Here is a 23151-nt window from a genome sequence, read left to right on the forward strand (position 1 = left end):
TTGTTGTGGGTTTTGTGTTTGTTTTTTTTTTCTGTTGTTGTTTTTGTTCTTTTTTTTTTTTTTTTCTCTTTGTTGGTTGGTTGGGTTTGTGTTTTTGAGGGGGTTGGCTGGGTTTTTTGTTTTTTTTTTGTTTGTTTTTCGGTTTTGGGGTTTTTTTGCTGTTGATGTTTTGGGGTTTTGATTTTTATTAGTTTTGTGGGGTTTTTTGTTTGTTCGGTGGGTATTTTTTTTTAGTTTTGTTAGATACTGCTAGTAACCAGGAAGTTGAGAGCTAGACTACACAATGTAGAAAAGGCATTTTATAAAGATTTATTAAAGACAATAATGAAAACTGAAGAGAAAAGAAAAAACAAACAACACTGATGCTCTAATTTTAGTGCAAAGCTCTTTTCCCCCTCCATTTTCCTGCAGCAAATCAAGAAGCAACACACACAAAATCACAGGCTTGAACCTAAAACAACAAAACGTACTGTCTTTGTGGCATGAAATTTCATGCACTATACACTCCAGTACACACTGATTTACTGCAAACTAAACAGTTGTGATGCATGTTATCTCTAATATTTTTTCTTTTTAAAAGCTAATTCATTTTATTTCAATGCCGAACTCATTGAATAATTTTAAACCGTTTCCTCAGTTGAAAAAAGTCTAGCCTTCTAATGGAATACTCTGGACCAACTATAAACTAATCTAACAAATCATATCATCCATGTGTAACAGAAAAATGTGTAGTGAAAAGGGTGAAAACCAGAATGGTTCATGAAGAAGCATCAGTCATATAATGATGCATATAAAGATAATATAAAGCTTGATCATTAAAGTTCATACAAATCTGAAAATAATAGAAATGTAAACTTAATTTTTGCAGACATTATTATCAGGAACATTGCGGGGGGAGAAATCAAACCATCGTTTTTGTCTTAGTCTCTAAAACAGCAAACGAGAGCTGCTTCTGGCTATTTTAGCACACAATATGTACAGTCATGTCATCATCTCCCCCTTCATGTCTCTCTCAACACAAACAATTTAGTTCAAGTTCTACACAGTATTAATACTTAATTAATACACAGTATTAATACTTAATTAATAACTTAATACTAATTAAGTTATTATCCCTAAAGTCATACCAGGCAATAAAATGTGTGCAGAAGTCTGAAGTATTTCTGAGAAAAGCAAAACAGTCAGACCTGGATTCTATCAGCCCTGAATCTCTGCCAGTGAGACTGTCAAGAAGTATTTTTAGTACTGTTTTATGAACAGCACCTTAACAATCTATTATATACAGCTACTGCTTTTTCAAAGAGGTCATAGCTGGAAAGAGATCCAATTTGTTTTTTCAAGCCTCAGAGGCTGATAGCAACACTGACATTGACTTTGAAAATAAAGTCATCAGTTGTATTCCCAGACACAAAAGACACATTTGTCCAATGCAGTCCACAGTACACCAGTTTGCCTAGACAGGACCCCTACACTAACATGTCCACTGCTCTGTAATATTATTTCAAGCCAATACATTGCTATACTTTCTTCTAAGCAGAGTAGTTCTTTAACATATTGAACATGTAACTACATTATCAGCAGAAAAACTGTTTACTATGCTAGTCAAGTATACAAAGTTCTTCACTATTCATTTACGACAGCTTCTCTGGTCAGCTACAGCCCTTTTATAATTCTATGAAAACATAATTATCAAGTTGTATTTGTATGCATGTCTGAAATACATCTTCAAGAAGCCATGCCCAAGCCTCTTCAGATAATCCGTGTGTGTTAAGAGTTTGAAGCAAGACAAAAAATACATATGTAAATTATTTCCTAGGATTTAAGCAGTATTCCAGTTGTGCAGCTGTGATGACAGAACATGGTAAAATCCTGTGCTGAACTATAATGAAAGAACCCAGGATTCGGGGATTCTTGTGGACAAATGTAATTGACTGGTCTTCATTAACATCACATAAGCAACCAGGCAGGAACATATACACCCATGCACAGACCCCCATACCCTGCAAGTTGAAAATACTGGGTCTTTTTCCCCACTTCTTGTAGTGTTGTGATCCTTAGACACAGTAGATCAAGACTGAGCCTCACTCAGGACTAGCTCTGAACTTCTCACCACATTGCCTTCTATCCAGAACAGTTCCTAACAATGTTTAGCATCTCCTTCTCCTAATCCATTGAGGGCAACACACAACTCATTAGTATTTGTCATCCTGTAGCATCTGAGGGCTCTTGTCACAGATCAGAATCTCCCTGCACTAGCGGAACAAAACAAAAGGTTCCAGCCTAGAACACCTAAATATAATTGCACAGTAGGACAGATACAGACAAGAGAATACAAACTAATAATCTCACGTTATCACACCTTATCTTGATATCTCAGTAGCGTTGACAACTGCAATTCACTGTTTAGCACATCACAACATTACACTGGATTTCTTTATTCCCCCTCCTCACAGCTTTTTAAAGCATGTTACTACCCAGTTTCCTGTCAGCCCATCACCAGCACTTCCCGGTATTTTAATAGAGAGGTTCTAAGGAAGACAATTTTTTATTCCAGCTTCTTCAATAGCTATCAAAGGAATGAACCATACTGCTGTCAGTATGCCCACAACTGCTACCTGAATTGCTGGTGCGAATGCACATGCAAAATGACCAGGTAAGAATGATGCTCTACTTGTTTCACTTGGAGGAATGATATTCAGAACAAGAGGAAGATGTAAAACCTACAAGCAAAGTGATACTATTACACAAGGTCACAGAACAGCTTTGACCTTGGTTGTGTAATAATTAAATATATGTCCACGCATTGGAATATTTGGTAAAATCAAGAGCAGTAGCTGAATAAAGGGAGAGCAAATTTACTACACAACTAGATAAACTACATGGACTGCTAGAGTTCTAAATAGAGGCATTAACACACTTATGAAACACCCTCAACACAAAGCAAAAAAATCAAATACCAATATTCTGTAGTAAAACATCATTGTATTTGTCGAGGGTTAAGATTGCGGGGTGACAATCAAACCCTGGCAGATGTATTGTTAACCTCCTCTCCCCCCCACTTCCCCCTTTTGCCCCTCCCTCTCCCCCCTTCCCACTCAGGACAGGCGATCGGGAGGGAAAGAAGGACAGAGAGAAGAGAGTTGGAAAAATTAAAGATGTTTTACTAATGCTACTAATAAGAATAGAGAAAATAATACAAAATATACAAAACCAATCTTAAAAGTCTCAGCAACTCCAGAGCCAGCCCCAAAAGTCCTGGATTGGACTCTGTAGCCAACCGGAGCTGGATTCAGTCTCTCACTAGGTCTCAGTTCGCAGGGACGACCAGCAAGGTCCTCTCCTAATGTCAGCCATGAGGAAAAAGGGAAGGAAAAAAAGGGCAAAAAGGGACGAGATCCTCACGATCTCCCACTTTTATATGAAGTATTCACGTGAATGGAATGTTATACACCATTGGTCAGTCTCTCAGTCACCAGTTTCTTGTTGCCCCTCTCGCAAGATGTCCATCCGTGCTTATCAATAAGTTTGCATTCCATTGCTAGGTTTACCAAAACATGTGTCTGGTTCTCCAGGAAAATGCAGCTAATATGAAGGCTTTAGCTGACAGGCAAAATTCACTAAAAGAGAAACTTGTTTTTTAACAAAACCAGGACAGTATTTCTTTCATTATGCAAACTACAAACAAGTGCTCCAGTAGAAAAGGAACAGTTAGTAACACAGACACGCTTACCAGATGGACAGAGATTACATTCGTAAACACGCACACACCATACAAATAAATTCAGATTAGTTCAGATTCTTTTTGCCTGCAGAAGGCCACTCAGGCCCTAGCTGTCCTTCAAGTTTCTGCTGGTGAGGGAAAAGAAAGTGACAATTGTGTCTTTCACACACAGCCTGGCTCAGTGACTGAGTCTGTAACTGCAGAGAAGAAGGGTGCACCAACACGTCCACAGTGCTCCAGCCACACTGTTCTCCAACAGGTGGCTAGAGTAATTACAACACAAAATTGTACTGCTGTCATTTTGAAGAACTTCAGCCATTATGCTGTAGGTAACTTTTCTATGAATAACTGTGTTACAAAGAGAACTGCACAGGTCAGCTTTATAGAGGTCACCCTCTAATCCCAAATCCGCACTAAACTGTTACATGGGCCTCTGGTGGCTGAAACTACAAGCATCTGCTCTATGTGCCCCAGGGACAAGAACACGCATGTGTGAGCAGTGCCAGAGAAAAGGACTGGAAAGGGCAGATGGGAACAGCAGCACTAGATGGCAGCTGAGATGCAGCACTGCCACAGCCATATAGCAGGGGTTCAAAGTATGCCTCTCCATTCTGCCACACAGCCCCACTGGGGATAGCTGTGTGCCGGCACCTGACCCCTAAGGAAAATGGAAAGTCTTCTCCTTACTTAGCAGATGGTCTCTACACCTCAAAGTTGTGCAAATGGGCTTTCAAAGTATTCCTTGAGTTTTCACTCAATGCAATTCTGAGTAGAGGCAGCATGTTACTAAAGTGTAAACAAAGGCAGCCCAGGGAAGAAGAACCCACTGCTTTCTTGGAAGCAATTCTAGCAACCAAGCCCTGAGACAAACACTGTCCCGTGACCAGCCTCTCTTTTTAATGAAGTGCCAAGCAAGCAAATACTCTTTAGTTCCTACTGGTATTGATTGTATGTCAGACAAGCCATGTTATATACGTGTCACTATTATACATTAATTCTAAGGTAAATCCCTACTGGTTTCCTTAGGCAAGCCAAAATAGATCAACAGGACTTAAAGCTGTCTCAAATATTTGCTGTAGAAAATTAGGTCCCACCAGTGTTATAGACCCTAATCCTGTTCCAACTAAGACTATGCTCAGAACTAAAACGTACTTACACAGGTAGTGAAGCAAAGCATTTCATGAGTACCTGTACCACAGTGGCCACACATTGGACTTGCCTTTAGAAAACTATCTACATCAGAAAAACAAGGCTGCCAAACTTGCTGGGACAGCAGGGAGGCCGAGCGTAGAACTACAGCACTGAACAAACTGACAGGACAGCACAGCAACTGATGTTAGGCTTTTAGTGCACTCCCATCTACTGAAAGATTATGCTTCTGATTTCCAAGAGAAAAGAACACAAACCTTTCATCACTGCAGGTCTCAACTACCACTGAGGAAAAGAAGCAAACAGCATAATTTCTAAACTTAAAACATCCAAGTATCAAAACCGGTTTTACCATGTTGCTTTTATCAAGTCCATATATTAACTAAAACAAGTAATTCATCTCATAAAAAGAAACTGTGACAGAAAAAAAAACTGTTGCTGTATCCTCAAAATTGGGGGGAGTGGAAATCGCTTTGTTCATAATGAGCTATTTGCACTGGAACAAAAAAACAGTGGTGAGTTTGTTTTAATACAAAAAATATATCTATTTTTAAAAAGTTTTTACTCTTTCAAATTAGAAAACAATGGCTAATAGGTAGCTCCAAAATTTAGATTTCCATTTAGGCACTTCTACTGAATATGAAAACTAAAGAATTTTTTTTTTATCTCTAAGAAGCTATATTAACATCACATCGGGCGATTCCTAAAGTATGAGGTTGTTGCAAAAGGAAATGCGGTTTTTGCATTGTTGAAATTTATCATTCAATATTGGAATACATTCTTAAATAAATGTGGTTATGTTAAACATCATTTTAATGAGCTTTCCTCGCTTTATGGTTTTTTGCTACTGACTTACTACTTGCTGTTTATTTTATATTTACTTAAGGCTATGGAAATGATATTAGACAAAAAGCAAATTTGAGCAATTTTCTTATTTGAGTTCAAAATGGGTCATGAAGCAGTGGAGACAACTCACAACATCAACAATGCATTTTGCCCAGGAACTGCTAATGAACATAAAGTACAGTTGTGGGTCAAGAAGTTTCACAAAGGAGATGAGAGCCTTGAAGATAAGAAGCATAGCAGTCAGCGATCAAGAGTTGACACCAACTGAGAGCAAATATTGATGGCAATCCTCTTACAACTGCATGAGAAGTTGCCGAAGAACTCAACATCAACCATTCCACAATTGTTCAGCATTTGAAGCAAACTGGAAAGGTGAAAAAACTTGATAAGTTGGTGCCTCTTGAGGTGACCAAAAAAACAAAAACAAACCAGCCTTTGTTTTGAAGTGTCATCTTCTTCTATGCAACAATGATCCACTTCTCGATCAGATTGTGACATGTGATGAAAAATGGATTTATATGACAACAAGCAATTACTACTTCAGTGGTTGGACCAAGAAGAACCTCCCAAAGCACTTCCCAAAGCCAACTTACAACAAAAAAAGTCATGGTCCCTGTTTGGTGGTCTGCTGCCAGTCTGATCCACTACAGCTTTCTGAATCCCAACAAAACCATGACATTTGAGAAGTCTGCACAGCAAACTGATGAGATGCACCAAAAACTGCAACACCTGCAGCAGGCATTGGTCAACAGAAAGACCTCAATGCTTCTCCATGACAACATCCGATCACAGATCACACAACCAGCGCTTCCAAAGTTCAACAAGTTGGGCTACAAAGTTCTGCTTCATCCACCATATTCACCTGACCTCTCACCAACCGACTACCACTTCTTCAAGCATACCAAAAACTTTTCGCAGGGAAAATGCTTCCACAACCAGTAGGATGCAGAAAATGCTTTCCAAGAGTTTGTTGAATCCCAAAGCATGGATTTTTCCACTACAGGAATAAACTAACTTATTTCTCATTGGCAAACGTGTTGATGACAATGGCTCCTCTTTTGATTAATAAAGATGTGTTTCAGCCTAGTGATAATGATTTAAAATTCACAGTTCAAAACTGCAATTACTGTTGCACCAACCTAATACTTCAAGGGAGTCCTTTCAAGAAGAGTGATTAGGGATGTACTATGTACTTAGTGAACTAATGAGGTTACTCTGTGTTACTCTTTAGCAAAAGACTGACTTTAGTGAGTTAATGACATTATTCTGCAACCAACACTACAGCTCTTGCTAATTACTTTATGTGTCTCAATTCTAGATGTCTACCCAGCTTCATTGCTGTACTCCCACGATAAGAGCTTCTGCTACTTATCGTCTTGTGAGTCTTCCACCCTAGAAGACAGGTTTGCAAACAAGTTTTTAAAAGGTCAGAAAAACGTGCTATCCAGTATCAATATTTACCCTTTACAACCTAATCCATTAAGATTCTCATGTTAGAGCATTCTCTGTCCCCTGTACTGACATCAAGAACTAAACCACACCAAAAAAATGCTGATTCTGTATGATTTCTATTAAAAAAAAAAAATCATGCTTTCAATGCTAAAATGAGTTTATTAGATTGCAAAAACCATGATACACGGATTCTGTAGTAAATGTTCTGCTACGGAAGAATGTAAAATTGATCTAAAATCATTTTCTAGACATCACAATCATACTGATTCATAAAAGGTTAGGGAAATTTATCAATATAATTATATTACTACAGTTTTTACAGCATTATAATCAGCATAACTCTGAATCTCTTCTTCCCCCTCACGATGCCCCCTTTAGGAACAGGAATATCCATAGGGATGCAAACTTCTTAAATAGCTACAGTGGTAAGCTCCTGCTAGTGCTAAGGTCACAAACTCAAACGAAGTGACTCAGCTGATTTTACAGCTTGCCGGTGTAAAAAGATACCTGTAAAAACAAGCACTGTAAACTCATTTCTGCAATTACATTTTATATTTTAAATGTGATTATGAGCCTTAGCCAAAACAGCAACAATAATGGTAGTTAAAAGACTACCGTTGTGTTAAAAGCCAAAATAAGGAATAAAGACAACCCCACTTGATTCCCAAAAACGGGTAGCACAAATGCCAATGGTTCTAGGGTGTGTTACCCAGTTCCAGAGCCGCCACCATGTGACAAAGCCTTGGGCGGCAGCCGCCGGCTCCAAGACATGTGACTTGTGGCAGAAAACCAAGCTCAGCTCCCTGCCAGCATTTGTGCTGGGTCTTTAATGCAAACCATCTGCTGGGACCAGTTACAAGTGGGAAAATACGGAATTACATGTGCCTACACTATTTAATAATTACTTAATATGCAATAATTTTAAGTAACTAAAAATTAAAATACTGAATTCAAACCTCACTAGTAACTGTTTCTGAGGAAAAATATACCAGTTAAATATTTACAAGAATGTGTCATGCAACTGTAAAGCTTCAAAGAAAATACAGCCTGCACAACTGATTTGTTCTTAAAGCAATAGTAACTCCATCTTATTTTTAATTAATTATTGTTTTTCCTTTCTGTAGTTCTTTCTATGGGAGGAGATCTCAGACTTTCTCTCATTGTTTCTTTTGCTGAAATATCATTTTGTTTCCACATAGGAATAAAAAACATCAGCAGAGTAGCCAAGATCATCCACAAGAGAACCGCCTGCACACCTGCATTGCCTGTTTGTGTTCTTCTGGACCCATTTCCAAAACATATTGTACACTGTTTTGTTACAATGCTGTCACAGAACAAATAAAGGTCAAAAAACATCCATTTACACATAAGACTTCAGAGATACCACACAATATTTTAAAGGTACTAGGATGAAGCAACTAAAAATGAGCTGCTAATTTAGGAACTATTACCACAATTATAAAACACTAAACTTTTACAACTCAATCTCTCTACCCTTAGGTGCAATCACAGCTAATGTCAATAAAATAAAGTCGGAAAATTAACAACTCGATCCTGTATCTATTCCAGCAGAAACTCTACATTATCAGAAAATAAATTAATTTAGAAACCAAACTTGACATTTAGAAACACTTTCAAACTTCCTTTGAGCTAAATAAAGAATAGACAACTGAACTCTCTTCCAAGAGTCCGCTATTAGGAGGGAACATATCATCTACATATTCAATAAGTATCAGTTGTGTAAAATGAAACAAAAGAAAAATGCACAAGAAGAAACAGTTTCTGCAGGATAACTTCCAAATTTCTAAATAAATTATTGTTAGCTTTGCTCTTGAATTTACAAAGGATGTGTCCAGCTGCCTTTTGCATTTTTCAGTATCTTATAAAATACATGCCGTGCCTCAGGGTAGTAATTCCACATACGTTTGTTCTCCAGTCTCCAGAATTTTGTAAATATTTTGCAGAAACTTGGTCCGCAATAGTTGAATAAATTAAAGAACTTGAAATTACATATATGTCTGCCTATGATTTCCACTAGTAACAGCCTAGGTTGTGCACACAGATAATGGTTTGAGCATACATTACATTTGTACATATTTCAAAACCAAATAAGCAATTAAAACAAAAAGTATTATTTTGTAGGTGTGTCTAAATACGTGCACCTCCCTACTAGCTTCTAATGAATTTCCAAGTGTTCAAAAAGAGAACTGACTTAAACAAGAAAACTTCACTTCCACATTACCAATCTACTGAACATCTACACTGTCTATGCCTCTTACATAGCCTCTTCATAAGAGGCCAATATTTAAAATTGTTTGACTAATACAATCATTCAATAATGGACGCCCAATATTTGAAATTCCTCTAATAGCCATTTTATTATTGGTCTCATCCAATCTATTAGAAGTTGGAATCTTTCAAAAGGTCATTAACTCACTGCCTTAAAATTCTGAACCCATCTTTTCCACAGTACTTGCACAAATCACTTCAATTTTATCCCCCACACAAAACCCTGCACAAAACCAAGGGTACTTGATGATACTACTGGAAAAAAATGAAGAAAACTGGAGACTAGTAAATAGTGACAAAGACAGTGTGATGAGTTATATAGAACTGTGTGGACTACTCAGAGGCATGGTTTCCTTTAAACAAAATGTGTTTTAACACACACAAATGCCAAGTTACAGATCTAGGTAATACATCAAGCCATGCCTAAGAAGTAAGCAATCATACCCTGGAAAGCAACTCTGAAGATAAAGAACTAAAACCACACTTCCTGTACAACGTTTTGGAAACATTTAACTAAATCTGGGATGTGTAACTGGCAACAGTAAGTTAAATGTACTACTATAAAGAGCATGGACAAAGGCAAGTCTGGAAAATATTTCTGAAAAACTTGGAAACTGAAGAATGTGGAAAGGGAGAAATCAAGAGGTGATGAGATCCTTGTGTCCAAGTACATTCACAGTAAGAACAGTGTTGGTTTTTGATCCAATAGGAAAAGTTGGACTGCCTGCCACAGAATGCAGCAGTCCGGCCAATTCATATGGAAAAGGACAAGCAAACTTCAACAACAAACAGGCACTAGATTAAATAGTGAAACAGCAGGTAAAATAAGCTGGAAGCATTAGCTATACTTCATGGTTGTATCAAACAAAATGCTCAGTTCAGTAACAACCAAGATACAGAGGCCTGCAACAGAACAGAGGATGTCAATTTAGATGACCTCATCTTCCCTTCCGGCCTTTGCAACCATTAAGATTCCCACAATGACTTGACAAGGCTAATTAACCTCCATAATACCCGTGACAATAAGGTCATAATTCCTATTTTACAAAGAGCAACCAGAAAGACTGTGTTAAAACTCTTACCACTGCAAAAAAACCAACCACCCAACAACAAAAACCAGCCACAGAAACCAGAAAGAGTTCTAACCATTATGTTGTAACAAGATAGCCCCCTGAAAAATAAAGTACACACCCCCACTTCCATCTCAGGGCAGTACTCTTTAGGTTGTATAAGATCCCACTGTACTTGAGTCCACAGAGTGAATGACTCCAGTGCTGGCAATTCACTGCTGCCACATCCTCTGCCTTCATTAAAAGGCAAAAAGCATTAGTAGGAATCACATGAGTCTTGCAATTGTAAAGCCTACAAAATTTCATTTAATGAGTGAGATGTCTGCATTAGTCCTAACCAATAATTCACTACGAACATATGTTTTCCACGGTTTAAAATAATGAAAACTGTAGTAAATACTTATCCTAATTTACTTAGGGCTGCGCTCCAGCACAAAACTGTAATAATGGCCTGATTTTTTTTTAATTCTTAAAATAAAAAAAGTAAGCAAATATGCAGGACACACAAAATAAAACCAACTCCATATGAATTGAGCTGCCCTCTCAGACTGCTAGTTTAACCATGATTGTTATAACAGATCTGTTAAAGGGCACTTTACCATCATCTGAATTACAAAGATGTTTTGAAAGTCAGCCCAAACTTAAAAAACAGGCCAGAAAACCACCACTTGGGATTGCTGTCCCTATCTCTACAAGACGAATTGTTTTTATCCATATATCTCATTTTGATTTACTGGAGTTACACAATCCTGATAAACACAGGAGTCTTTAGTTTTAAGCAATAAGGTGGAGGTAAAGCTAAACTGTTCCACATTATTCTACCACAGTCTCACTAGCTCACATCAACAGTCTTCAGTTCACTAGAATTACACTTGTTATTACACATGTTAGTAAATATATTTCTTCCCTAGTGAACATATACTTAGGAAAGAACAAGGTTTAATGTAAATTAAAATAAACATATTTGATCTAAAAATAAACTGACAGATTTCTGGTTTACACAGTAGAACCCTACATTCTGATCCTTTGTATAATTTCTGGTTTTATTTGTCAAAAAAGCTGATAACTCTTTGCTGACCAAGTCTGTTAATGATAAATATACAGAAGTGACTTAAGGCACAGCCAGAGGGGAAGATATGCCTGCTTTCTCTTCCTGAGCATTAGTAAGGTCTATTTCATTTATACAGTGCAGAAAAGATTTTACTCAGGTTTTACTTTACTTGTTATACAACTGCCTCATTCTACAAATTTTCTTTGTAGTTAAGGAAAATAATTAAATAACATCTTCCTTGCTAAATACTTCTACTCCTGCCAACAGGGAAAGAAAATATCAACATAAAGCCCAGATCTGAAGCGTTCTCATTCTATTTCACCAGAGTGAAACAATCAAGGTGAAAAAAGATAAACTGAAACACCTATGGAAAAGGGCTATATTAATAACATGAGATTGTAACTATCAGCTTCTACATTGTCTTCGAAATGACCTATAACAATTTAAACGCTAAAAATTTCATTTCCATTATGTTTATATAAAATGTATACTTAAACTCCTGTTAAAGTTGACTTAATAGCACACAGTTTAACAGTGGGATTAACACTTATAATCACAACAATTTTAACTATTTTACTCCAATTCAACTACTTAAAAGAACCATTTCTATTCACTTAAGCTTCTGTAGTTCAAGCCACTGGCTTGGGGTGCTGGTAAAATGCTAGCCATTCTTCATGCCAAGTGACTAACAGTGTCTGTGACTCATCATCACCAGAAGATGAATATGCTGCTGATTTTTGTAATGCTAACATGAGTAACACTAAAAATAACTTAATCAGATGTAATATGTAAATCTGTGGAGAAGTAAAGAAACGTCAGTTATTTGGCATCGCTACCTGCTATTGGCTGCATACCCCACAATCTGTTGCGATACTGCCAGAACTTTGCCGGAACGCTCCAAAATACAGCACTATACACTTGTGCCTACTTCCGTTTTTCCGATCTGATCTGATACACTAGTTTCAGTATTCATTACTCTTCTACAGAAACGAATTATTAGCTTTAAAATATACCATTTCCCTGAGAATATGTTTGCAAAGTAACCATATTACTTTATGGCAATAATGAAGTGCAAGATTTTGAATCTATCCTTTCAATATTACCCATTCCCTCCTCGCCCAATTTTGTCATCTTTCTTTGCTAAGTGTATTGCCCTTAACTCCTTAACAAACCAGTCTGGAAACAGTGTTGTGCTTTTAGGGAAAAAGCATAGCATTCATGTCAATATTTTCCACGTGTCTGTTTCATAGCTTTGCCAGTTCTCACCATATGCAGCCTTAAATCACCAGGTGTACTTCAGTAAAATGATTAGCTTTTTCTTAGTTTACATCATAAGAGCAAATAATTTCTTATGCAAAAGTGGACTAATACTTAATATTTAGAGTCACACTGACTGATTCCTGAAAAACATCATATTCCATTCTCCAACAAATTAAGATTCCATCTTCCATCTTTCAGTTGTTGAATTCCACAGATGAAAACATAATTAATAGCAATAAACAATTCCAAGATCTTGAAATAACATCTGCACAACAGAGAAAAATTAGGAAATTCTCTTCTTCATTAACAGAAGAAAAAATGCTGTGAAGTCTACAGGTTGATGCTCTGAGAGAAAAAAAATGTCCACATTAAAAACCAGGCATACACTGAAACCATTTTCAAAATTAGTTCCTGAGAAATGTGTTTGGCAACACTTATGTCACATAGTAACTCTCCTATTTAGACAAGCAATAAGTCCTTTAAAAACATTGCTGAAAAACAACTTCAAAATATTATCAAAGATTATTTTAGTTATACTCCCTCAGCACATGACTACTCAAGTTCAGGTTGTGGCTACTTGAACTGTCATTTGGAAATCTTTTTAAAATACTTTCAAGACATCATCTGTTTCTTATAGAGAGTTTAAAAAAAACTGCCAACTTCTTCAGTGGGTTTCAAGAGCAGCTTGCTCTTTTAGGCAACTAGAGGAGTCCTGTAAGGCCTGACACTGGCATGAAGCAAGAATATGGTTGAAAGGAATAAAAGTGGCGAGTGATAAATGGGAAGATGTTGCTCTCCCTTTTGAAGGCAATGAGCTACTATGTCAGCTGTAGAACCATATCTTCAGTGTATCCATGGTGCCAATTAAAAGTAGCAGCTTCAACTTTACTGTAAAATCACTTGAACAGGCAAGGAACCTTGATAACTTTTTCCCAATTTATACTTTATCCTGATCTGTTTGTCTTTCAAGGAAGCTTACAGCAGCAAAAGAGATCGACAACTCAGAAAAACAGTAAAATAAAATTATACCAAGTCTCAAAACAAAAGTCAAAATGCCAAATGGCATTTTTAAAGTTTCTTCTTTCACACATAAAACCTGATTTTAAAGCCACAACACTGCAATAACTATTTAATTCATTTATATTGAGATATAAGTCTGTTCTAAATAAAATGCATAAAACCCACAACTCATTTATACTTTAAAAGTTGGTATTTCAGTCCTGATTCCAAAATACCCAGAAGTTATCCTTGAAAATGCTTATGGCCAAACTTCCTGCTTTTGTTCCACACCAAATACACCGAAGCAGAAAGTTCACCTAGATTTGTCAGAAAAGTTCACTCTTAACTATAAAATTATTTTCTACAGCAGCAAATTAAGTCAGTAAATCATCTTTTCTGAGGCTGAAAACATAGTGCTCCACCAGTAACAATGCTACGAGGGACAGATTAGGAAGCTGAATGCATCTCCCTACAGCAAGTCTCTTTCAAGTCAACATGTTACCTGTAAGCCCGCCAAGATCAGGCAATTTCAAATTCCAAAGCAGTGTAAAAAACTGTGCTCACTGTTATGAAACTACTATCAACCCAAATTTTAGAGATGTTTGAATGTCACACTTCCTGTAATAAAAGTAGTCGTGAAAGATTAATAACTATTAAGAGAGAAGCCTGAAAACTGTTCTCTGTTGCAGCGTTTAGTTTTATAGCCCTAAACAAAACAGTCACCTTCTTAAATGATTCTATACCCACACTCCTAAGAAGGATGTATCAGAAAGACAGTAGCCATACTCTGAGATGCAAAGTGAGAGTAATGAAAAAAAGATGGAAAAGAAGAACATGCAAAAGCATCAAAATATGAGCTAGAGAGATCAAACAAACAAAGCACCAAAAAATGTAGGGGATGTCAGATTTAAAAGTTGTGATTGTTTACACTTTTGCTACTTCCCTTTCCATACTACTGGTGGGCCCTCACAGGAAGCAGTGTAACACACGCACAGCAACACTATTAAATAACAGAAGTGGTTACATCAGCATTTTGTGCTGTGAGAAATACATAAAGGAGTGAGACCAGGGACTGACCTATATGAAGCGTACAAATGCAGTTGAGAAGTAGGGTGAACAGCAACTCTTCAAAGAAAGGGCAAAATATTTGTGTGAGCAGTGGTTAATATTTGTGATTTTTGTTCGGATTTACAGAGCTCAGAAAAAGCTACTATATCTCTTGAGAAAAGTGTTGCAAGACTAAGGATGCTTAAATACATCTAGGTGATCATTATATAGTTTTAACATAAAAAGTTTTTTCTATCATAAAAAAAAAAAAAAAACAAACAAAACAAACAAACAAACAGAACTACTCCAACACTTCCACACTGCAACTTCAAATACATTTCTTTAAATTAAACAATCAGACCATGTGTCCAAAGGGGCACTGCAGATCACTCACATGACACTACATTTTTAATCAGGCAACAGCACTTCACACAACATAAACAGAAACTCTTAATTTCAGTGATCTACACTGATTCAATCTGTAAAAACACTCCTGAGGCTGAATGTTTCTAGAAATGTTAAATGTTACATACAGCTATCAAGAGAGGAAAACAACATTCTGTAAATGAAAGCCAAAACTACTCACGTTTCAAAACAGCGATCCACGTTGTCTGACATCAGAAGTAGCATGCATAGCTGTTCCAATGCTATTAGCTGCATATCCCGTTCATCTCCCTGCCCCATCTGCAGCCATTCCAGCAATGTGTCTGGGTCCACATCTGCCATGGTTCGTTCTTTTTTTTAAAAAAATCCACCTCTGCTTAAATTTAAAAGTACCAAAAATATCCTTTAATTGTTCAAGACGGACTAACTTGACCACAATTAATGTCTCTCTTCAGCCAGCCCCAGGCTTTTGCAGTTTTTACCTGGAAAACGAAAGGAAAACAAAAAACAATCATCAAAATCTTGTCTTTTAACTTTTTGGATTTACTCCTCTCTATAACGTATGGCATATTTTTTGGTTGACATTAAGACAACTTCCACATATGTGGCAAGCAATTATTTTTTTCAAGCTTTATATGTGAGTAAACAGGAATTAGTTTGTTCTGTTTCATTGGAAATAAATTTCTAGTACCAGCTGACAATCCAGCAAGACTAAGAGTCTACTGTTATTTATAGCATAACTCAAAATTAAAACTTAAGTAGAAAAACTAACCTTAACCCTTTTGTATATTCTCAAAGCTAATATAAAGACTAATTCTGTTGTCTTGCCTATCCCCTTTCCTTTAGTATAATTTCATTATAATGTCCAACTTTCTGAAAGATGGATTATCTCCTCAATAAAGTATTCAAATAGAGACAATAAATGTCACATTTCAAATACAATCCACAAAACAAAAAGATTGAGATGCACAACTAAAGACTTAGAGATTCTTTGCAGAAGTTTTATTAATCCTTCATCTTTTAAAATAGGATTCAAACATAAGGAAAAATAAGCTTATTAAATCAAAGGATAAAAAAGACAATTTAAGAATCACCTCAATTTTCAAAATTTGTGGGTTTGTTGGTTTGGATTTTAGAAAAAAGGCGTATCTAAAATCATGGCTTTAAAAAAATGCAGTAAATAATTCAAATAATTCATGTACATATAAGGAAAACAACATTATTTACTGGCCCAATGCCATAGTTCTACATGCAAGCTGAAGACAAAAAAGTCCCTTCAAAATGTTAAGAGATACTTTTGACCTATGTGCTTGCTTTTTACTTTGTGTTTTACTAACAAATATGCAAATTCACCTCTCATGCCTAAGACCAGTGCAAATATACCTGTTTTCATATAAAAACTAAAACAAATGTTACAAGCCAATCTCTCCAAATTAAACATACAAGAAAAAAAAAAAAGGCTATTTTTAGAATATAGCTTATAAAAAAATAATTCATTTACCAAACTCATAGGTAAATATGAAATACTAGACAGCGTCCCCAGAAATTGGGGCAGGGGCGAGCGAAGCTCGATCTGGACAAAGTCTGCCTACTTGTTTACTTGCTGCCAATGACTTAATAGTTAAAAAATAACTCCATCAAGGACAAAACTCCAAAAGAGAATCAGAAATTGGTATTATATGGAGAAACTTATACCAAAACAGCAGTGCTGTTTCACTACATCTTTGAACTCAAGGATGTGACAACAGTGTGACAGATACGATTTGTTTATAATTTAGGACCATAACGACATTACAGATCACTCAATTACTCCTTGCCACATATATTTTTGTTATTGCTGCAGTCGTGCTGTAAAAAGTAATTCAAGCATTACCAAATTCATGTTCTGTACTTTAAACAATGGCCGTGATCCTCCTAGCTGCTTACAGACTGTATTTCCTGTTCCGAGACTCAACAAAACTACTTTCAGCCAGTACAAGTGGGATCATATTGTAGGTATAGCACATCTCCTTACCGCGACTAAATGATTAACTTCGGGGGGGGAAGAGGGCGGGAGAAGCAGGGGAAAGGGTGAAGGCAACATAAACAAGAAAACAGAGTGAAAACGGGTTAAGTTAAACACAAGCACCTGCTGTTCTTCCACCCCAGACGGGCTCTAACCAGACAGAAACGAACAAGCACCGAGCAGAAAACAGAGCAAAGTGAGAGGCCGGGGCTCCTGGGAGAGCCGCGCCAGAAAACGGGCCAGGCCGCTGCTGAACTCATCCCCCACCACCCGGGCCTACACACACACACACACACAGACGGGCCCCAGTCCAGCACACGGGGAACTGGGGCCCGCTCCCCACACCCGGCCTCTCGGGGCAGGGGAGCCCTCGCACCGCCTCCCCCCTCCCCCGCGCACAGGCCAGCCGGCGGCGTGAGGGGCTTCCCGGCAGCGCCGCCCTGCTCTGCCCCTCAGCCCCCACAAGGAAATTTTACGGCACTCGCCGTCGCCCTCGCCCAGGGCCTCCTGGCCCACAGCGGGGCCTCCTGGCCCGCTCCCTCCGGGCCTGCCGACACCGACCCGCCAGGCCCGGGCAGCGACACTCGAGTTCCTGGCGAGCCGCAGGCCTCGCAGGGTGACCCGGCCTGGCGGCTCAGGAAAGGCGCCGTCTCTCCAGCGCCAGCCGAAGCGGCCCCGCACCACCCCCCCCGCTCACCTCAACCTCCCGGAGCCTGTTCGCCGGAACCGACCCCTCCTCAGCGCCGCGGGAAAGCAGAGGGAGAGGCGAGGAGGAGGCGACAACCCGAACCCCGCAGCAGGCGGCAGCCAGCGGCATCCATGGCGCTCCGCCCGGCACGGGATTGGGTGGGAGGAGGGGGAAGTGAGCAGCGCCGCGGCCTCGGGGGGCGGAGCTGGCGCCGGCCGAGCGGCCGCTGGGGGCGCTGCTTCCCGGCAGCGGCGCCCTGCTCTGCCCCTCAGCCCCCACAAGGAAATTTTACGGCACTCGCCGTCGCCCTCGCCCAGGGTCTCCTGGCACCCGCGGGCGGGCTATGGGCAGCACGGCGCGGACGGCGGAGCCTCGTCTCCTGGTGCTGCCGTCAGCGCAGCCGGCGCTCCCCGGCCTGCGCCCCGGCGGCGTCCTGGGGCGAGAAGAGCCGGGCGCTGCGGGCTCGGCGGCCACCAACCTGAGCGGGAGGGCGCCCACGCTAGCACACCCGCTTCTGCAGGAGTTGGGGCCGCCGACCCGAGAGCCGCGGGGGCCACGCTCCCCTCGGGTGCGGCGCGCACGGCCCCAGCGCAGCGGGCTCTACCTGAGGGGAGCAGCCGGCCCGGCTCCCCCGCCTGGGCACCGCAAGGGCCTTCTCGGCGCGGTGCCCGCCTGGGAACGGGGGCTGGGGCCCCGGGGCACCCGCCTGTCCTGGGCGGTGAGGAGCGGGAGTCCAGGCTCGCCCGGTGTGTCCCACGACCCCCTCAGCCTTGGTTGGCCTTTCCCTGGCTGCGTGGGGATATGTTTTTTTATTATTACGGATCACTTTATTTCGTGCTGTATTGTGGTTATTCATTTCAATATCATATTTTTCGTATTTACTGTAGGGGGCCTTATACCTTGCAGGGCCCACTCTTGAAAACACTTTGATCCAACTCGAGCACCTCTGTTATGATGGTGACCAGATGCGAGTTGCAGTAAGGGCCTTTCAGCACTACTCTGTAGTGAAATTGAGATACTGCAACTATACTGTGTAGCTTGAGACACGTTTTGCAGTAGAGTAGCTGCTGCCACACATGCTGCAAAATGCAGTACAGTTACCTTGCATATGATCATAAAAACAAGCAAACTGCTATAAATTTAAAATTAAGGACTTTATAGCAAATTACTATAAATTTTAAATGGACTAAAAGCGTAATATCTTCAAAATAGTTTCCTTTCCGGTAGGATAACATGCATTTTTCTAAGGAATTTAAGCCTATTAATATAAGTACAGTAAATAAGATTACTGTACATTTGAATGTCACTCCTACCCACCTCATAGTCATTTCCTGTAATTAGGAGGCTAAAACTGCACACTGAACAAAAAGGCAATAGCAGTTGTGCTCACTTAAAGCTTGCCAAATGCAAAAATTGTTGTTTGGTGGTGTAATATCACATCTAGAAAGTGTTACCTTTACTGCTGTCATTTTTTTCAGAACACAAGAACAGTAGTTCCTTTGTCTCTATTTCTGATTTCTAAGGCAGCTTAGCCTTTCTGTCTTAGCCTATTACGTCTCTCTTAACTGCCTCTTGTTCCAGCCCTACTGAGATTTACATGTATATCCTTTGCCTATGCTTATCCTTCAGAGGTCGGCAGAACTTCTTATATGCTTAAAGTTAAGGACATGAGACAGCAGGAAGACTGAGTCTGCAGTCTTTAAATTTAGAAAGTTGATCTTCTTTCACTTTCACTGGTGCACAACCAGCAGCAACAGAATTAGGCCAAACTTATGAGAGCCACATCTGCTAAGTGATCTTGTTCCTGTTGCAAGATGCTAGAACAGTTTTCTTCAGTTTTTTATCACAAAGAGAGGTTTCAATTAAAGCAATGTTACAAATTTCTTCTGAAGACCAGAAATTAATGCTAGCTTTCAATTGTAAACACCAAAAACTTTGAAATCAAACGTTTCACTCTTTGCACATAGGCACTCTTTGCACTTTCTGTTTCAGGTATCTTTGGACAGGTACATGGTTATCCATTGAGAAGATGTAGTTATCAAAGTATAGATCAATTTAGCAGCAAAATCAGAAGCTTAAATATTGTTCATGCAAAGAATACAAATAATGGATTTTAAATAGAATTAAGTAGGAATACAACACTTTAAAATACTGTAATTAGCTTGCAGTGCTGTCCATCTTTATTTCTAAATAGATAAACATAAATACTTCCACGTCCTATTGCATTAATTGCCCAATTTGAAGTATCCTATATTTTAATATATTAGAGGAAGTATATAGTATCATAGAATGTCCTATAAATGTACATAAAGTAATGTATTACAGCCTTAGTCATGAACTGGGAATTTTTTTGATTGTGATACATTTGTAATATTTAAGAGTTTGCTGGTGATTTTTGTTTGTTATTACAAGATTCGTTCTCCCTAGAACAAATCCAAAAAAGAAGAAGTGATCTGCTGACTATATAATCTCTGTTATTTTGATTATATACTTCTTACTATATATGTATGTTCATGGTCTGATTAATACTTTTCCTACTTCATGTGCTGACTGGGTGTTCAGATTGGTTTTGGCAGTTGTCACAGAGTACCCTGTTGAAATATGTCACAGCAAGTGATACCCCTCGAATTTCTGTTTCAGACTCCCTCTGTGTAAAGCACGGATACAGACTAAGACTACCTCTGCAAAAGTGACTGCTTTCTCATATTTAATAAAAAGGAAATCACTAGCAAATAAGAGTACAGTTGCTGGATAAGAAAGACATAAGAATTGCATCCATAATTTTTACGGAATTACTTGCTTTCATTTGAATTTTCATATGAACAAACTTTTGTTTAGACCCCCAGATTTCCAGGCTGTGGCTATCATTGGTTAGTGCTAGGCCTAAGCCTCTTGAGGAGGAAGAAGGTCTTCCTGTGGCTTAGTGCAGCTGGACAGGGAAGGCAAGTTATGCCACGCACTCAAGTGACAAGTAATGGCTCTTGACTGTCATAGTTGCTCTGAATAAAATCATGCTGAACATTGCGTGAAACTTGCAAAACCAACTACAGTTCCCCATATTCGTACAACATACATATTACTCTAACACCAGCTGACACACACTTCACAAATTACCTTGGCCTGATCCCTTAATCACTGCATGTCTCTGTTTCCTCCTTTATAAAACTCCAGATAGTAATGCTAGAGTCAGAAATGTCAGCACTTATGGAACTGTGAGTTGCTGAGGTGTGTTACCATGTTAAGTCTTAGTACTATAAACCAGAATTCCTCTTTATGACTACACTTGAGTAGACCACACGTGTCAGTGACTGAGGATGCTTTTCGAAATTAGGTCACATAGGGTCAATGTAGACTGACCTTTGTAGATCTTGATATTGGCCAATGATCAGCATTTTTGCCGTGTGTTTGCCTGAAAATTAAAAGTTGGCTTTAAAAGATGAAACATCAGTACAATTGCTGGCATAATATTTTGTGAGGGACATATGAACCACAGAGAAATATGCCATGGAGGACAGCAATGGTCAGGGATTGGAGGATTGCGGATGTAGAGAGCTTCTGAGATGTTGTAAAGGACACCCCACTTGAGACAGCTATTCCCTAAGAAGGCATTGTAGGTGTTCTCAAGAGGATTTGATTCTGTTTGAAAAGAAGTCATGTTCGGCTAGAATTTTGCAAAATCTTCTCCAACAGAAAAGAAAAAAGTTTTTTCACTTTTAGCTTGAAGAACAATAGCATTTATTACTGCTTTTCTATTCAGGCTGGTGTTTTCTATATGGTTTTGGCTGATAGCAAAAGGAAAAATCTGTTAAGGCTACTATTGGTATCACAGCATGATAGTAAGGACTGGCAGCTTCAGACAGGAATGACTGAGATTTTGTTGCAGAAAATACAAAACTCTGGCCAAAAATCAAACTGAAATACACCTACGGTTCAAAGAAAACAAGAAGTCTGAGATCCCTTGTTAGATTTTTAATTGATACAGAAGCTAGAACCTGGTATAATTGATGTTTTTGTTAGTTCTACTGCCCACCTCTGTACACCTGCCAAGTTGATGTTTCTAAAAATATCATTCCTCTAGAGTAACTAGATCAGAGGTGACATAAACAGGCCCTGAACACCTCCACAAACTTAATTGCGTAGTTTATGCTAAAGGGCAGCGCAGCAGTGCCAAATAAAACAGTTAGGATATTTACGGATTATTTATCCTTTTGCTTTAACACTTTCTTCTAAGCTACCCACACAATAATGTAACATAAAACACTGAAATTTCCTACTCCTCCAGAAACAAAATATGAATAATTCCACACACATTTAATTTTCTTGATGAATATTATAAAGAAAAAGCTAATAAATGTTGACTACGCATTTCAAAGCAAGAAGGTCAGGTATTACAGAAACTTCCTTGCTGTATCAGGCAGGGTTTAGTTTCACAGAATTTGGCTATTTAAACTTGTGTACATCTTAGATTATCTTCTAGAAAACTTTTTTTTTCATAAAAAAACTGCAGTTGGTAAAAGCTTTTTTTATTTAAATCCTATGTTATCCATGGTCCCTTCTCAGCTGCTTTACTTTTGCACAAGCCTGGGGAGCCCAAACCGGGTGTCATTGTCTTGACTTTCCGAAAGCAGGTGCTGGTTTTTGCAGCCCTGGCAATCGCAGCGCTGTTTTGCGCCCGCTGCTGCGGGACGTGAGGCCTTGCGCCACCTGCTGCGGCCTCCTTGGGAGCCCCAGGGCTGCAATGACACCTGTTGATGTGGTGAGCGTGTGACTGATGTTGACGTGATAAATGTGTGTACGACGCACTGGTGGCCTGTGAGTGGCACGCTGGTGGCTGGTGTTTGTGGAGGTGCAGGGCTGAGTCATTGCTCCTCTTGTTGGGCTCCTCCTCAGGAGAGCAACACCTTCCCAGAAGGTTCTTCTCTTCAGAGATCAGTGAGTGAACATGGAGATGTACAGAAGAGCTTGGTTTTAAGAAAACTGCAAATATTCTAAACTTACCTTCTTTCTGAAATTATTGTTCAAAGTCATACATTATAGCCCTTTTTTCCTAACTCACCTATGAGTTTTCTTGGTTTGGTTCGGTCTTTGGTTTGGTATGTTTTTTTTGTGTGTGTGTGTGGTTGGGTTTTGGGTTGTTGTTTTTTTGTTTGGGGTTTTGTTTGTTTGTTTGTTTGTTTTTAATTTTTTTGT

The 23151-nt window shown here is 39.0% G+C and overlaps 1 protein-coding gene across 5 annotated transcripts in view; it reads right to left on the reverse strand.

The window, feature by feature from the left end:
- Positions 1–18107, reverse strand: part of HECTD1 (HECT domain E3 ubiquitin protein ligase 1) — a 65203-nt gene extending 47096 nt beyond the window's left edge. For all 5 annotated transcript variants that reach the window (XM_065838089.2, XM_065838087.2, XM_065838088.2 and 2 more), the window contains exons 1-2: positions 17971–18107; positions 15471–15750 (exon numbers count right to left, since the gene is read on the reverse strand). In XM_065838089.2, coding sequence (XP_065694161.1) covers positions 15471–15610 — 140 coding nt within the window. In that variant the 5' untranslated portion in view covers positions 15611–15750; positions 17971–18107. The remainder of the gene's footprint in view (positions 1–15470; positions 15751–17970) is intronic.
- Positions 18108–23151: the final 5044 nt, after the last annotated feature.

Source organism: Patagioenas fasciata, chromosome 5, assembly GCF_037038585.1.
Source record: "Patagioenas fasciata isolate bPatFas1 chromosome 5, bPatFas1.hap1, whole genome shotgun sequence".
Lineage (NCBI taxonomy): Eukaryota > Metazoa > Chordata > Aves > Columbiformes > Columbidae > Patagioenas > Patagioenas fasciata.